This window comes from Sceloporus occidentalis, unplaced genomic scaffold, assembly GCF_023333645.1.
Source record: "Sceloporus occidentalis isolate IW3139 unplaced genomic scaffold, rSceOcc1.0.p SCAF_172, whole genome shotgun sequence".
Classification (NCBI taxonomy): Eukaryota; Metazoa; Chordata; class Lepidosauria; order Squamata; family Phrynosomatidae; genus Sceloporus; species Sceloporus occidentalis.
Window position 1 is genome coordinate 1823100 of NW_028317152.1, and position 18503 is coordinate 1841602.

The window sequence follows — 18503 nt, forward strand, 5'->3', positions numbered from 1 at the left end:
GCACTTACAGCCACCCTGTACCAGCATGTATTGGCTGACTTGGGATGATAGGAGTGTGATTGCTAACAGCAATCTGCTAACAGCAATCACAGTCCCATCATGCCTAGGTTCCAGCATTCACTGGTTGCCTGGGTATAAAAAGAGTGTGTTTGCTGTTAGCAATCACACTCCTATCATGCGAAGTCATATTGTTGTATTACTTTTAATAAAAGTGTGGTTACAAACTAAAATTGGAAAAAAAATACAATGCCCAGCCAACCAGTACATGCTGGAATCGGGCTATGCCTGAGATTGCTGTTAACAATCATAATATATAATTTTTTTGTACAATTTTGGTGTGTATCTTACTTTGTGTGTGGGGGGGGTCATTTTCAGTTTCGGCTAAGTGAACCCTGAATTTTCGGTTTTGGTCCAGAATTTTCATTTTAGTGCATCCCTAAAATAAATAGAACTATTTTACTTATCCAGAATCCTGTATTTGTAGGCCCAGAAATCCCAGAAATCAGTGAGAGGAAAAGTAAAGGTTTTGTGTCATTTACTTTATTTTAATCTGCATATTTTATTAAAGGCCATATTTTCTCTCAGTGAAAAATGAGTGCGGCCCTCGCACGTATACAATTCTGATGAAGTGGCCCACTGCAGAAACAACTTGGACACCCCTGGCATAGACATAGCCTGAAAAGGTGGGGGAGAATCAGAGAGCTCTGAGATCACCCGGTGGACCTCCTTCCAAAATACTTTTGGAAGCAGCAGTCCCACCACAAAAGTAACATGGTACCCACATCCCTGCCACACCTCCAACGTCTATCAGAAGTGCTTGGGAACATAATATGCAGTCTCTGTGGAGTTTGGTACCAATGTGTCAGGAGCTTATAGTTCGTCCCTTGGGTCTCTTGGAGCTTTTATCTGTAAGAGTATACACGTTGTCTGCAAGTTGTGTGTTGCAAATGGCTTCCCAAGTCAGGCAAAAAGAAGGTCTCGTAGTGTATGTCGCAGTCAGAATCATAGAATAAAGCAAGGAGATGGCCCTCACTGGCGGGTACACTCTTGTGCACCCGTTTTCAAAGCCTGTTAAGTCTCTATGAAGACGGTGTTGGTTCGGTAAAGCAAGCCCCCCCCCCTGATTTGGGCCGTGTAAGATGTGAGAACTTCTGCCATAGGCTTTTATTGCCCCAGATAAACTTGGTCACAACAGACCGAAGGGAAGCAAAAAAACTCCCGGGGGACCCGGATCGGGAGCTTTCAATAGATATAGTACCTGTGACAGCAGATTCATCTTCACCACATTCACTCAGCCAATCCAGGTAAGGTATAGAGGCATCCACCTCCAGAGGTCCGCGGACAGTGCAGAAAGCAGTGGAGCAAAATTTGCCTGATATAGCTGTCCTATAGGCAGGATGGATCCATGCTTTCATGTTGTTTACGCCAAAGTCTGACCCTGTCATCGGAATGTGGCAGATGGAATCGAGACTCATCAGACCAGGCAACGGTGTTCTAGTCTTCCATTGTCCAATTTTGGTGCCTGTGCAAATTGTAGCCTCGGTTGATGCCAGAGGAGGCCCCTGCAGGAGGCCAATAGAGTCGTTCGCATGCCATTTAACTCCTGACGGCGAACCTACGGATTTCAGCTCCCGTTAACACCTGTGATGCCGCGTAGATAAGGTAGGCTAGATTGGGAAGGGACCAGTGAGATTAGTAAATGAAGACGAACACGAAGATTCTTCGTGTGGTGTGTCTTCGTATACGTTTTGCCGCCGCCATGTTCGTATGTTCGGGATAAACAAAGGAAACGCACCCTTTATGTTCGTTTTCATGTTCGCCCGAATACGAATATATATACACACACACACAATAGGGACCAAAAGTCTGAGTTCACCATCACCCACTAACTTTAGTTGAGAATTTATTCACAAGTGGTAACATATTGTAGTTTTAGATATATATATTTGCTTATAAATTTTCATGCCCTATTATATTTCTATTGAAAGGTAACATCCTACGACACGTTAGTTGTATTTGCCTTTTAATGGTTAACACTTGATATAAATTATATTAGTGCCTGTATGTGTGTCTATGTATGTATATAGCTGTTGATGTCTCTGTAAATTAGCTCATGTCGGGTGTGTGTATGTCTGGGTATTTTAATATGTATGAGTTTGTTAGTGTGTGAACATGTATCTTTGGGAAAGTAAGTGCGTGTCTGGATATGTTAGTATGTGTGTGTGGGAATAAGTCAGTGTGTGGTTATTTTAATGTGTAAGCACGTATCTTTGGCTAGGGTAGTGTGCGTGATGTGTATGTATGTTGGAGGTATTTTTGTGTGGAGGTATTTTTGTGTATGAACATGTGTCTTTGGGTATATCAGTGTGAGTGCCTGGGTATCTTAGTGTGTGTGTGTCTTTGGGTATGTTAGTATGTGTGTGTCTGGGTAGGTTTGTGAATGTGTGTGTGTTTGGGTTGGTATTTTAGTGTGCAAACCTGTGTCTTTTGGTATGTTAGTATGTGTGTGTGTCTGGGTATGTTAGTGTGTGAGCATGTGTCTTTGAGTATTTGTCAGGGTATGTTAATTTGAGTTATCTTGGTATATTTGTGTGGGAGTCTGTTTGTCTGTTACTGAGAGTGTCTGAGTGTGTTAGTGCTGAGAGTCTAGTCTTGTTGGTGTGGAAGAAAAAAAAAAAAAAAAAAAAAAAATCCTTCTCTTGAGGAAGCCACACGGCGAAACGCGTCAGAAGGACTACAGCGGATTTATTATCATTTATATGATTTATTTATTATTTTATTCACGAAGAAAACATCATACGGGACTTTCCCCCCCCCCCTTTGGTGGACTTCATCTGCTTTTAAATGCACTCTGTGCATGGATAAACTGTGAGTGCAATCGAAAGAAGTACTTTTGCTTTTATTAAGATACTGCACTATGTCCAGTTTTATTTTTTAGATCTTATATGAAGATCAATTAAATATTTTACCTTTTACCACATTTGAGAGGCCTGAAGCATTCTGTGTGTTTGTGAGTGCATTCATATTTCCATACACTCTTCAGTGTCTATAAGATTTACACTATATATTTGTTTTTCTTCCCTATATGTACCTGCGCCCCAATCATCTGTGTATATTTGTTGGTGTGAGTGCCTGGGTGTGTGTATTAGTGCTGAGCATGTATGTGTGTGTTTCCGCTATGTGGGTGTTAGTGAGAGTGTCTGAATGTGTGTGTCTGGGTGTGTGTTCGTGGCCCTCTTGAGGTTAGTCTCTGGATCCGCCCATGATTGTTTAAATAAAACAAACATTGCTTCTCCAAAAGTCTCACTGAATTACAACCCTAGCGGTATCCTGTGTGCCATACCACTGTAGTCGTATTTTTTATTTTATTGAAGGGTCAAGGTCAGTGGCTCCTCACTGGAGAAAAACATATTCAGGTGTGAGAATAATTTGCCTCTTCTGGAGTTGGTGACTTGCCCAAGATCAGTTACATTTTGACTAACTGGAAAGCACCACTCTATTCTGCAGAGGGACTCCTTCACTTTTTGTTTTAAAGTTTTGTCGGAGAAGGTCAATTTTCCATCAAGAAAACAATCCTAGACACACATCTAAGCTGTCCCAGGTGTATCAGAAATCTAAAGCAAGGAGACCTAATTTGCATGGCTTCCCTACATGAATCATCAGACCTCAGACATCTTTGGGAACACTTGAAAAGAGAAAAGACGAAACATGCTTTGACATCTCTAGACACTCTCTCAGATGTTCTAAAGGGGATTATAATAATGTAACATTACGCACAAACTTAAGCAGTCACAGCAGTATTAAGAAGTTAAAGCAATCATTAAGGCAAACAGTCTCCTCCATTATGATAATTCCTCCCTTTTTAACATTTTGCATCACAATTGTATTTTGTACATAACCCTCATTGTGTTAAGAATAACAAACAATCAATTGTTATTTAAAATTAAATTTTTAATGGAAAAGTCTGTGTAGACAGCCATTTCCAGAGTCATGGTTCCAGATGGATTCTTGCTGAAGTATAAATACCACCCTCAGTCATCCATGCAGTCTGGTGAGCCTCAACATTAACCACTTTACAAATATTGGTTCATACAGGAACATGCACATATACAATTGGTAGCTATGGGAACAACAGTGTAGATGTGATACACAGTTCTCTGTTCCCCATTAGTCCCTCAGGCTCCTAAATCTATGGTAACAAATGTGCCCTGTTCCTCAGGCTGCAACATGAAGCACTAAGAAATTAAGGAAACCGACGTCTGTGCTATTTCTACAGCAAAGCCTGGAGTGATTAGTGAGGAAATGGCAGAATGACTGTATAGATACTGCCGTGGCTGCTTGCAGCCTTTAGCAACTCGTGTAATAAAATACAAAGACTCTAGAATTTTTTTACTTAATCACATGATTAAGATGCACAGAATTCACATCAAATATACTAACATCAGTATACATCTGAGTACCAAAATAAGTTCTTATTACTAAGACTTTAAAAAGGATCATAACATTAAATCTTACTTGAAAGCCTTCATGAAAATTATATTGAAAATATTTACTAATCAGAAATGTTAAAAATGATAAAAAAAAAAAAAATAATTATGAGCTATCTGCTAGTAAGCGGATTATCAAATACTAACAGAAACATATACTATACTTTTTTTTACATAAAAATAAAGATATGGTAAGGAGTTGTACAAACATTAATGTGCTATGAAATAGACATTGATGGCCTCTATACTTTATAAAAGAATCCCTCTACAGAGAAAGAGCTGACCCTATTATATGATGAAAATAAAATAATAGGGATTGTGTCTGTTTTATACCTCTGGCCACCCAAAATAATTAATGGTGAACTTAATGAGTGTATGTATAGGCAGGCGCAATACAGAAGGAATGGGAACTGTATTTCAGGTATTGAACAGATCTACGTCCCTTTGTAAGACATCCAACCTCAATGCTTATTGTATCACCAAAATAATGTCACGTAAGTACAAACGTTGCTATGAAACATATTAGCACTAAAATATAAAATCACATTCTGTTTAAAGCTGGCAAAAACTCTGAATTAGCTGCAACCACCTCAGCTATGTCCTGACTAATAGGATAAGGCTTTGTCTTAGTTTGTATGGGTTTGTCCACTATCTGATTTATCACACCCATAGTACAGGTTGCTTTGCTGAAGTTTCTCAAAGACTAGTTGCATATTTCAAACCTGGACGTTTCAACAATTACCCAATTACTCTCTTACACACTCTCTGTTTTCTCTCTGTATCTTGAGTCAACAAGTCTATGTGAGCGTTTGTAGTCTGTCACTGTAAACCCGTTACATTTACTGCTATATTATTTGCAATGAACACTGCGATAATATAGAATTTGAGTGTCACTTTTGGAAAAAGGCAAAAATTGTAGATCAAAAAATATCGCAGGTGATTTTACTTGGCAAATATATAGGGATTAGTTTAAATTCTCTTGGCATTTGGTGTTCGCCTAATGTTGGCCTCAGAGGAGGTTTGACAGGACCCCTGTACTCTGGTTTGAAGAATCTCCACTAACAGATTTTTTTTTCATTTGTACTTTGAAGTGAGCACATATGGGACAACTTAAAAAAGATGTTGGCAGGATAGATTTTTAAGTTTGATTAAATCTTTTTTGCCCCTTCTAAAGCAAGAACTAAGCAGTCTTGAAATAGGGCTGCAATAAAACTGGCCAATTTCTATGAGCTGCAAGCTGCCTCATCCCCTTAATTATCTGCAATGTTAGGTTAGCATTTTAAATATACAATATAAATATGAATAGTATACAATATAAATAACCAATACAGTCCAAAACATAATAGTAGTCTTATTCAGATAGTCCTTGTGTAGTGGGGGAGACATGAATAATGCTTAGTTCAGGCTAAATCAGAAGTAGAAAACCATAAATGGCCATAACTGGTGGTAAAGATGAACCATCCAAGTCAATTGTGTCACCTGATAAATTCCAATCATATTCACAGCTTAGAAAGCACTTGTTTTAATTGAACAAGTATGTAATGTTTTAATGCAAAGTAAAAAAAGTTTTTGTGCACCAATTTTGATCGAGGAGGAGATAAACAGCCCCTTCCAAATTCTATAACCCTGTTATTGTGGGTTTGACAGGCAGTTTCCGTTTTACTGTAGACACGTCACAATAATACTCAGCTTTAAAGCTTTTGAAAAAGCCATTATTAACACATTCTTTGAATTGTTCGCCAAATCTGATGGCTCTACTACATTCTACCATATGCAAAAATAATCGGATGGCAAAACAGTAATGTATGCCCAAAGAGTACACGCAAAAGAAAAATAAATAAATAAATAAAAACAGGAAGGACACTGGAACGGGAAGAATTTCTCTTCAGGCAGCATCTGGCACCCAGATAACTATATCTAAAGTCCAAGACATCAACGGAGCCTCTGGCATTTTAAATAAAAATATAACCTACGTACAGAGATGACGACAGCATGTGGGCTAAAGCAATTGAAAAAGATAATAAAACAAAAATTTTGTCTATGTGTATTTGCATTTTCTGACATGTACTGGTATCTTGCAATTAAATTTTTTAATATAATCAAATGGAAAAAACTATAATTAAAAAATGCAATTTCAGTGAAAAAAACACTATTAAAACACTTCTCTCTTTTAAATATTTGAATTCAAGATACCAAAGGCAGGAGCTCTGCCAACTGAACCTGTATAAACTTGACAAAGATCCCAAAAAGAACTGAAACATTTCAAATCTTTGATTCACTATGAGTTGGTAAGAGGCTTGCAATGGTATTTTCACTGACTTCACAAGTAGGGCCAAAACAAATGTGCTTCTGCTCTCAAGGGAACACCCCAATGCAACATAGGAAACCAAAATGTATGAAGCGCACATGCAAATGTTTATGACCTCTTTTTTAAACTGATTAGTGCATTATAAAAAATGTGGAGGTTCCCTTTAAGCTAACGACTGGGATGTCTCTCCTGCTTTATGTAGTAAACCTATCAAAATAAAAATGTATAACAATCATGATAATGAAAACAAATTATTAAGGCAACAAATCTCTTCAGACAAAACGATACTGAAGCAAAGAGTATCACACACACATATATCAAAAGTCAACAACAGTCCACACAACTGTTGCAAGAGATTATCCTTTTAAGGATCGCTGTAGCCCCCATTGAAATGCTAGCCAAACAGGAAAATGAAAATGCATTTTAAGGTCAATAGTACAACAAAGAGGTATATTAAGATGAAGTGACAAGAGACAGGCCAGTTTCGTGAAGAATTGGCCTGCTTGGCTAAGCGTTGCAATCTTATATAGCTCAAAATACAGAATATCCAAACAAAACACACACTATCCTTTACTAAATAATGAACAAGACAAACAACGTAAATAAAGAAAATTTCAAAAACCTCACTATGTTCATGAGGGTAAGGACGTAGTTTTGCACATGTTCTTTTCCATGGAAGCGCACAACAGAGTCATCCACTGCCAGAAGAACCTCAATGTTGTAATCATCTTTCTTCGTGTGACGTTTTCGTCGTTCATTTTCTTGTATATTTTCTTTTATTCTATCTAGTGAATATGGGAGATCCCCCACTCCTGACTTTGCAACTGCAATAAAAATGATTGAAGGATTTCTATAAATAACAATCATTATAAAACAACTAGGTTATGTAACATATGTAATGACAAACACTGCATATTTTTTGAGACAAAATAGCTGTGTGGCTCAAGTTTTCTCTGGTAATAAACAGGCAAGGACAGCTTCCAAATGAAAACAGAGGCCCAAGACAACTTTGTTCATATATTAGACTAATATCAAAATACACTTGACTTGCAAAGCATATGGCTTTTAATGTGCAAGAAGCATAGACCAGGTATGAGACATACCCACCATGATAAAAGTCAGACTTAGAAGCAATGGTTCACCTTTTCCTAAACATACCTCTTCTGCATAGCTTAGCACCTGGGCTGGTTAACACCATAGCAAAAGTAAAAAAATATAGCTCTCCAGCCTTTTGCAAATACAATTCCCACGACACCTGACCAATTATATGGTTGTTAGAACATGATTTAGATCCCAACAGCCGTAGCACTACTTGCTTGCTACTAGGGCTGAAACAACTAATCGATAAAATCGATAATAATCGATAATGAAAATCGTTGTCAACGATTTTCATTATCGATTAATCGAATAGATTTTTATCGATTAAAAAAAGAGGTTTTTTTCAGAGCAAATGCTCTGAAAAACTCCTCTCCTTATATAATCCGACCTCAAACAGAGATCGGATTATAACACTAGAATCCAGATCCCCCGCAACGCTGCAGGGGACCTGAATTCTCCTCACTGTCGGCCGGTCTCTCACTTCCGTCTCTCTCCCCATCTGCCTCCTCCCCCCTCCCATACATCACTCTGCCTCTCTACCCGGCTCCATTACTGACAGGCACTTTCACTGATGATGATTCTCTGTCAGCCGGTGGGGGTCTGCATCACACAGACAGCCTCCGTTACTGCCCTTCACTTACACTGAGGCTTCTATGAAGCTGCAGTGAAAGTGCCTTCAGTAACGGAGCCGGGTAGAGAGGCAGAGCGGTGTATGGGAGGGGGAGGAGTCAGAGGGGTGTATGGGAGCCACCCTCCCATACACCACTCTGGCTCCTCCCCCTCCCATACAGCACTCTGCCTCTCTACCCGGCTCCCTGGTGTCTTGTCAGCAACGGAGGTTCACAGGAGGCAGAGTGGAGTATGGGAGGGGGGGAGGAGGCAGAGTGGAGTATGGGAGGGGGAGGAGCCAGAGTGGTGTATGGGAGGAGGCAGAGTGGAGTATGGGAGGGGGAGGAGGCAGAGTGAAGTATGGGAGGGGGAGGAGGCAAAGTCATGTATGGGAGGGGAGGAGCCAAAGTCATGTATGGGAGGGGGGAGGAGGCAGAGTGGAGTATGAGAGGGGGGAGGAGCCAGAGTGGTGTATGGGAGGGGGAGGAGGCAGTGATGTATGGGAGGGGGAGGAGCCAGAGTGGTATATGGGTGAGTTATAGTGGTGTATGGGGGGGTATTATGAATTTCAGGGCATATAGGCATATCAGGGGGCATAAACATATCTGGGGGTAAAAGGTATCAGGGGGCTCAGTGGCATATAGGGGTTATAAGGCATATCGATATTAGGCATATCAGGGGGGCATAAAACAAATCTGGGGGTAAAAGGTATATCAGAGGGCTCAGTTGCATATCACTGGCATATAAGGAGTATAAGGCATATCAGGGGCACAGCGGAATCTGGCATATAAGAGGTATAAGGCATATATGGGGGCAGAGTGGCAAGCTTGGGGTCAGATGTGCATAACTGGGGGCAGTTTGGTAAATAAAAAAAAATGTAAACAAGGCTTTTTTCTCAGTTTTTATTAAATATGAAAAATAGTTAACATATGAATTAATATTTACCAATAACTTTGTATTAAAACCTAGTTTGAGAAACACTGTGTTTGGGTTCTTGTAGCTTTTAGTATTATGTCAGTAAAATAAGAAGGTGAATAGAGAGAGGCCATTGCAATAAAGAGATGAAAGTGTAAATTGTACGTTTTTTATTGCAATTTTTCTTCAATTTAAAATAATGTATTTTTTTATCCGATTAATCGATTAATCGACAAAATAATCGGCCAACTAATCGATTATTAAAATAATCGTTAGTTGCAGCCCTACTTGCTACTTTGAGGCAAAAAGAAATACATTAAAAAGACTCTGTATACAAACAGACTTAACAATAAACTATAGTTAATATTACAAACTGGGAGACCATTATGGAAATGTAAATGATAGGTCTATATTGTGTATATAGGTCTAGGTACCAGCTCAATCTACTTGATTCCTGGACTAATAACTAGGGCTGCAACAACTAATCGATAATAATCGATAATAAAAATCGTTGCCAACAAATTTGATTATCGATTAGTTGAATCGATTTTATTGAATATAAGATCTCTCAAATAGAGGTTGGATAGTAACACTAAGATGCAGCGCTGCAGGAGACCTGAATCCTCCTGATAGCAGGGCATCTGTGCGATGCGCGCAGAGAACCTCCGCTACTGCCGGCACTTCCGCTGGGGCTTCTATGATGGAGCCATCGGCATCACATGACCTTCCGGTGCTCAGTCATAGAAGCTCCAGTGAAAGTGCCGGCCGGCAGCAGAGGTTGCCTGCACGCATCTCGCATTTTTTGAAAATTTTCATTTTCAATTTTGAAAATAATCATTAGTTGCAGCCCTACTAATAACATTACTATCATATATTAAATTATGTGTACATTTATAGAAATAAAGTCCTTCTCATGGTTCTTTTTTTAATTTATCACTATATCACTTACTTTCAAATTTCATGAAAAAACATGCATGGCACAATTAACTTTTTGTAACAAAGTAACAAAATATATGAAAATCAAAAACAACATAAAAGGGGGTTCAACCAAAAGGGGGAGGGGTATAGGATGCTAACATAATGGATGGATAGCAGTATAATTTACCAATGGTGGCCTGATCTGATGGAAAGTCACCAAGGTATTGTGTACCAAAGCAGTTAGCTTGTCCATAACAGTATTGTTATGGCTATTAGAATTTCTTTATAGGTTTACCTAGCTAAATAAGCAACATGAAGAATTTTTGAATGGATGTTTGTGCGAAGGGAGAGTTGCAAGAATGAGCACACATAATAGAAATCACTATCATAATGTGCATATGCCAGTTTATACGTAATTTGTGCTAAAAAGAACTTAATATGAATAATTAATAAAATGTGAAAAGAATCTGTTTTATGTTTAAAAAAAGCTTCAGGATTTTAAAACAATTTTTTATTTAAATATTTTTTATTATTTTTGTATGGCTAATCTAAAGCACTTTTCTGCCTATCAATTTCTCTACCAGATTTAAAACAAGGGGATAATATTATAAAAGTAGAGAAAAATAACTAAGCCTCTTAGGAGGGAAAGTGTGGGGCATTTTGGCAATATTATGTTTAATGCATGCAAACATAATTGAAAATATCTTGAAAAAAGATGAAGATTTATAAAATGTTAACACCATATGTTAAATGACAAATTATCTTCAAATTATTCCTTTTAAAATGTATGCTCTATAAGAAATTGCCTCTAGACACTTTTTTTCCTAGATGGTCAGGGAATTTAGCACTGAAACTTAAGTTCCTCGTTTGGTATAATTTAAAAAACAATGTTTCCTTACATAGCACTTTGAAAAAAGAATGAACTCCCTTGGGCTAATTTGTAACATGACTACTTTCCTCTAAAAGCAAAGTTGAACCTGTTAACTGGTAAACATTTTACACAATTCTAACAGTAGATATGACCATTGTGTGGTATATATGGAAGGAGACTTTTAATTATTACATTAAAGCCTTTGACATTTTGAAAGGCTGGCATGCCAACAATTACGAAAATAGCTTTTAAATCCTTTTCACTTTAAGGGTTTTCTGGCACTCAAAAGCCAAACAGCTAATGTTTTAGTGCCACGCCATTGGGGAACATGCCTACGTTTGTAGTTCTGAGCATTGCTTAAAGGGATGGTAGGAAATCTTTCTTTCATGTTACCACTTGTCAGATGTTTGTTCCAACCTACAATTTAAGTGATACGATATTACAGCTGGAACTCTTCATCTTATCATATTTTTGTCTCTATTTTACTATGTGTCATATGGTTGTATACAAAATCAGACGTTCTCAACAAGCCATAACAGCTTAGAACCAAAATGAATGTACACCAATGACAGAAAATTCACAATATTCTTTGATGTGTTTCTTTAATTATTATGGGACATATAGGTGCATGGCCTATTGTGTGATGTTTTATTCCAAGAAAAGCACCACAAAGTAGTTAAATGACTCCAGCTGAGTTTTTTTTGCTACACAACTTGCAGTCCTACATAAATTCCTTTTTTGTTAATTTAAAATAATTTTTAAATTAATGATGGGAACTGGAGACTGGATCAGACCGAAGGGTGGGACGGATTATTTAATCTGCAGACCGGAGGGTGAGAGGGGATTATTGGGGGGACCGGGGGAGTTAATCATGGAATGAGAGAGAGAGACTGAGGGCCAGATCACGCCATAAGGGTGGCAGGGAGTTTATTTAATTTGCAGACAGGAGGGTGGGAGTGGGTTAATGAGGGGAACAGGGAAATTAATGATGGAATGAGAGAGAGAAACTGAGCAACGTATCAGACCAAAGGGTGTGAATTGCATTTCCAACAAATTGGCACATTTTAGAACAAAACATTTAGTTTATTTTGTGAAGCAAATCATTAGCAAAGATTAGCACATTTAGACATTTACTCTACTTGTCACTCACCTGCTTGTCCTTTAAATAAATCACATTGACAAAACTTACATTATATCCAGCATAAAAGACAAAGATCTTAGAGCCACAGTGTGAATTATTCCAAGTAACATGGATACCAGACCCCAGAACCAACTTATATATTTTTTGTAATGCTCACTATTATCCATCACCAAATAAAATTTGAAAAAAAAAAGAAATTGTATAGAATTTCCCATACCTTCATTGATTATTTCTTTTTGGGCTGCTGGTTTGTCCTGTTGAACAGCAGACCTCCTATAAACCACATGAGCACGACCATTTTCCTCTTCATTCTGACGTCCTCTTTCTAAAGGCTCAATAAAGAATTCACTGACATCTGTCCTTATCAATCCAGCCTTGAATAAAGAAAACCATAACCATTTTAAATAAACCAGAATAATGTATTTTTTTTTTTAAAATCCACCTTGGTATGAAAAAAAATCAGTCAAGAAAACATGGCCAAGAAAACATATAATGACAAATACACATGTAATACTGTGACCTTGTAATGGCAATTATGATTAAAAGAGAAAAGCCTTGTTTTTCATCCTATAATATATGACTTTCGCTGTTTATTAATATAAAACTGGGAGAAAATGGCAAATGGTACAATTTTCCACATGGATTTGCCAATGAAGAGACCAGGATATCTCTGTTATGAGGATGGAACAGTGAAACACAATGAAACCCTACATTTTACAAGACCCAATAAGGTGCTAAAAGATAGAATTTGGAATAGCTAGAATACAGGTTTCCTTTCTCATGATAGCTGACTATCCTGTGGCAGCTGCGCGCTATGACCAAAGGAATGTCTTCTCTCTGATATTCTATGGTTCAACTTTAATTTCTTTCAACAATAATCATAATGCAGCAAAGTTAAAAAATGTCAAGCTGGGAAATCGGGTCAGGCAATCTTTACTCTGTGTTTTGTATCTGTGGTGCCTGGCAACTCCCTATATCATTCTACAATCCCATACGGTTTTCATAGGTTCAATGGTGTAGATATTGACTATATTAAAAATGAAAAACTACACAGACCAATTGGTTCTTATTTGTAAGTGAAATCATGTGTTCCTAAGTAATAAGTGAGGTTCCAAAGCTAAATAGTTTTCCTTTTTTTCACCCAATAATCCCGAAAGCATTAACTAAAGAGAGAAACATTTATACTTAAGTATTCCTGACTACTGTGTCTTTACTTAGCTGCCATTGCACGCCTATAAAAAATGTATGTAGGGCTGCAACTAACGATTATTTTCATAATCGATTAGTTGGCCGATTATTTTTTCGATTAATCGATTAACCGGATAAAAAAAATGAATGTAAATTTTTCATTTATTTAAAATAATGTAATAAACAAATTATATTAAATACAAACAGCATAATAAAAAAACTTTGATAAAATGCATTTCTTGCCTTTATTTCGCAACCAGCCCCCCCCAATTTATGCACGTTTGAGCCCAGGCTTGCCACGCTGCCTCCCAGACATGCCACGCTGCCTCCCACATATACCACTCCACTCTGCCTCCCACATATGCCACTCCACGCTGCCTCCCACATATGCCACTCCACGCTGCCTCCCACATATGCCACTCCACGCTGCCTCCCACATATGCCACTCCACGCTGCCTCCCACATATGCCACTCCACGCTGCCTCCCACATATGCCACTCCACGCTGCCTCCCACATATGCCACTCCACTCTACCCCCACATATGCCACTGTGCCTGATACACCTTATACCCCGATACACCACTCCATCCTCCCCAGACATGCCACACTGCCCTCCCCACATATGCCACTCCACTCTACCCCCAGATAAGCCACTCCACTCTACCCCCAGATATGCCACTGTGGCCCCAGATCTGCCTTATACACCCTGATACACCACTCTGTCCTCCCCAGACATGCCACACTGCCCTCCCCACATATGCCTTATATACCCTATATGCCTTATACCCCCAGATATGTCACTCCGTCCTCCCCAGATATGCCTTATACCCCCCAGATATCTCATAGTCCCCTCATAGAGTCACAGACCATATTTTTATAAATAAGTACTGGGTTAATCTTCACTGCCCCCAGGATTTAGATTCCCCTTAGTTTGCCCCCCTTTATCTCTAACTGCACCTTAAGTTAACTTTAATAAATTAATAAAATTAACCCTCAGTCCTCATCATTAAATTAACCCTAAACACCCCATTAACCATAACTGCCCCTAAATTAACCCTAAAGACCCCATCAACCACCGCATCCCCTAAATTAACCCTAAAGACCCCATGAACCACAACAGCCCCTAAATTAACCCTAAACATACCATTAACCAAAACTGCCTCAAATTAACCCCAAACACCCCATTAACCACAGCTGCTCCTAAATTAACCCTAAACACACCATTAACCATAGCTGCCCCTAAATTAACCCTAAACACCCTATTAATCATAGCTGCCCCTAAATTAACCCTAAACACCCTATTAACCATAACTGTCCCTAAATTAACCCTAAACACCCCATTAACCATAACTGCCCCTAAATGAACCCTAAACACCCCATTAACCATAACAGCCCCTAAATTAACTCCCACCTCCCCTAACTTTCAGTAGCCCAAATATTAATTTTATACTTACAGTTAGATGAGTGTCACAGCCATGTGGTTCTGGCCTTCTGGGAGAAGGAAGGGGGCGGGGCCAGTTGTCACAGTGATTACAGGGAGGGACTGGTAAGTAGGAGCTGCTGCTGTGAGTCAGACTAAACGGATTATATAATGAGGGGTATTTTTCAGAGCGTTTGCTCTGAAAAAACCCTCATTTAATAATCGATAAAAATCGATTCAACTAATCGATAATGAAATTCGTTGGCAACGATTTTCATTATCGATTATTATCGATTTTATCGATTAGTTGTTGCAGCCCTAAATGTATGTGTAAAAATGTGATTTAGGTGTAAAATGCGTTCTTATCACAATTTCATCAATTGCTATAGTGACCACTTTTCAAAGTTTTTGCCATAATCATTCTTTATGCATAAGTCCCTACTTCTCTTCATAGACTGAAACATCAAAAGCTATTCCTCAAAACAGCCTATATTTAGCAATGCTAAGCATCATTGTCTTCTATACATATGTATATTATTTTAAAAGTCATCAATGAGTAACCTGTTTGCCGCTGGAAAAACATTACCAGAATCCTGAATATTGGGATGGTAAATCTGTTTGAACAAACATAATAACCAATATAATAATTTACGTAGGATATGACATTATCCCAGTGCTCTACTTCTCAAACTGCGTGGAGCCTGATACAGCATGCTATGCTGGATAGGCACAAACCTCCAAAATAAAAATGCGCTGGTTGAGGAGATCATACCTCTCCCTTGTAATCAGCACATTAAGAAGTGGTTTACCGGAAAGCCAAGTCGCCCAATAGAGAGATTGTCCCACCAATTTGGTGGCGTTGAAGCAGACAGTGACTAAACTCACACGCACCATAATCTTAATTTGCCCTACCCTTTCCAACCCAGACCAAACCCTTTTCACTTAAAATACACCCCTTGTTTATTTAGTCTCACCCCCTCCTCTTTAGGCCCTGCATATTCATCTCTGCATATTAAACGTGGATACCGGGTACCATATTTGTATATTTTGTTGTTTTGTGCACATTTCAAATGTTTTATCTATTATTTTAAGCGATAATAATCTTTAAATAAAATAACAAACCATGTGAATTTTACCATTTTCACCAAGATCACAGTGGCATCTTTGTGCCCAAACATATTAACAGCGCCATATTTGTTCCAAACAGCTTAACAGTGCCAAGTAGGGCTGCAACTAACGATTATTTTCATAATCGATTAGTTGGCCGATTATTTTTTCGATTAATCGGATAAAAAAATGTAAATTTTTCATTTATTTAAAATAATTTAATAAAGTAACGTAGGATGTAAAAAACAAACAGAACAACAAATGCAGGCAAACTTAAAACATCTATGTGACCGAACCTTCCATCACTGGGGCCTCTGTCGCTCCCTCATAAAGCCTCCCATCAACCCTGTTATCTGTACATCCGGACATTTCACAGCAGGGTGCCAGTGGGGAAGGCTCCAGTCAAACGACTGGAATGTTTACCCTAGATGGGAGATGGGGAGTGGAAGATATTGTATTTCACCTGGTTTGATGTATATAAATACCAGTGTCCTTTTCAATAAAGTCTCTTTTCTCACCCTACACTGAGCAAGTGACTGGGTGAATAAGAGCCATTATTACTGGGCTGCCTCGGGATTTCTCGGCAAGCAAGACCTACGCGGCGGAGCTATTCATCCTGAGTACGGGCAACCGTCACAATCCAGAACCCCATCTGCCAACCATTTTTATTATCGATTATTATCGATTATTATCCCTAGTGCCAAGGTTTTCCCCAAATAGCTTAACAGTGCCAACCTTGTGCCCAAACAGCTTGTCTCTGACATACTTTGTCCTTAAACAGCTTAAGTTACATCAACTAAATTTATCTCCACAAACGCTCAGCTTGACCCTCTACAATCTGGTTTCCGTCCACAGCAATGCACCGAGACTGCACTCACTGAAGTTATTAATGAATAACCTCCTCACCTCTAAAACAAAAGGCCATTTCTCATTACTTATACTCTTGGACATCTCTGCAGACTTTGATACAGATGACCACCATGTCCCTTCATATTCATGTAATCCGTGACACAGCTCTTTTCTGTTTTAAATCCTACCTCTCTGACTGTACTTTTAATGTCTCCTTTACTGGAATATGTTCTTCTCCCATACCATCTGTTGGCGTTCCTCAGGGCTAAGTTCTTGGGCCTGTACCCTTCTCCATCTACACCTCTTCACTTACACAACTCATATCTTCCTTTGGTTTCTAGTACCACCTGTATGCAGATGACACCCTAGTACGATCAGCAGTTCCGTCAAAAGAAAACACGGCTTTCATATATTGGGTATTGGTTTTTGAGGGGAGTACTTTTTAGATATGTTTTTTTTCTTATGGGCTGCTCAATAACATGTTATCATTTTGTTACATTTTTGGAGTGTGTGATGCTGCAGAGAGCCAGGTTGTTCTTTTATACTACCTTCATGATTTGTTGTTTGTGGGTCGGGCAGAAGTGAGGACTGTAGGTGCTTGTTAGATATATCAGGGAGGTGGCACAGTGACATTGGTGTTGATCTGGTGGAAGCCAAGACCTGTACAGGTCAAACGCGTGTTTGGCTTGTTGATTGAAAGCCGTTCTCTTTGCATTGCTTTCGCATAGGTGCAACTAAATGATCTTGGGTGTGCTGCTCTGCAGGGCACATAAAAATGGTTGGCAGATGGGGTTCTGGATTGTGACGGTTGCCCGTACTCAGGAGGAGTAGCTCCGCCGCGTAGGTCTTGCTTGCCGAGAAATCCCGAAGCAGCCCAGTAATAATGGCTCTTATTCACCCAGTCACTTGCTCAGTGTAGGGTGAGAAAAGAGACTTTATTGAAAAGGACACTGGTATTTATATACATCAAACCAGGTGAAATACAATATCTTCCACTCCCCATCTCCCATCTAGGGTAAACATTCCAGTCGTTTGACTGGAGCCTTCCCCACTGACACCCTGCTGTGAAATGTCCGGATGTACAGATAACAGGGTTGATGGGAGGCTTTATGAGGGAGCGACAGAGGCCCCAGTGATGGAAGGTTCGGTCACATAGATGTTTTAAGTTTGCCTGCATTTGTTGTTCTGATAACGGTGACTTTTTCTCTCTACAGGCCCTCCACCTAGTCTGGTGTGGATCTTGGGTGACTCATTTATCTACTGGGCTTCCAGGCTGATGAAATTGAGGGTGTATGGGAGAATTTTTTTCTTTCTCGTGTGTGCTTCTTACAGTGTGTAGCTTGTGGGGTTTATGGTGGGAGCAGGTACATCCCGAGTGTTGTGCTCATTGTGCTTCGTTCCATTGTTTTGGTTACTCACGCTGGAGGTATAGACTTATGTGAAATGCGTACAGTGTATGCGTACAATGAATAAGATCCTTATTCATTTAGTCAAATTGGACCTGGCTAAGTGTTATGCACTTTTGGGAAGTTACTTTGGTGTAATCGGAGATGTTTCTTGGCGAAATTTCCTAAAATGTAAACATCATATAA

The 18503-nt window shown here is 39.1% G+C and overlaps 1 protein-coding gene across 1 annotated transcript in view; it reads right to left on the minus strand.

The window, feature by feature from the left end:
* LOC149279314 (A disintegrin and metalloproteinase with thrombospondin motifs 14-like) overlaps window positions 1-18503 on the minus strand; it is a 139633-nt gene that overhangs the window by 93893 nt on the left and 27237 nt on the right. The window contains exons 3-4 of the mRNA XM_089501334.1: window positions 12565-12721; window positions 7423-7619 (exon numbers count right to left, since the gene is read on the minus strand). Of these exons, the coding sequence (XP_089357460.1) occupies window positions 7423-7619; window positions 12565-12721 (354 nt within the window). The remainder of the gene's footprint in view (window positions 1-7422; window positions 7620-12564; window positions 12722-18503) is intronic.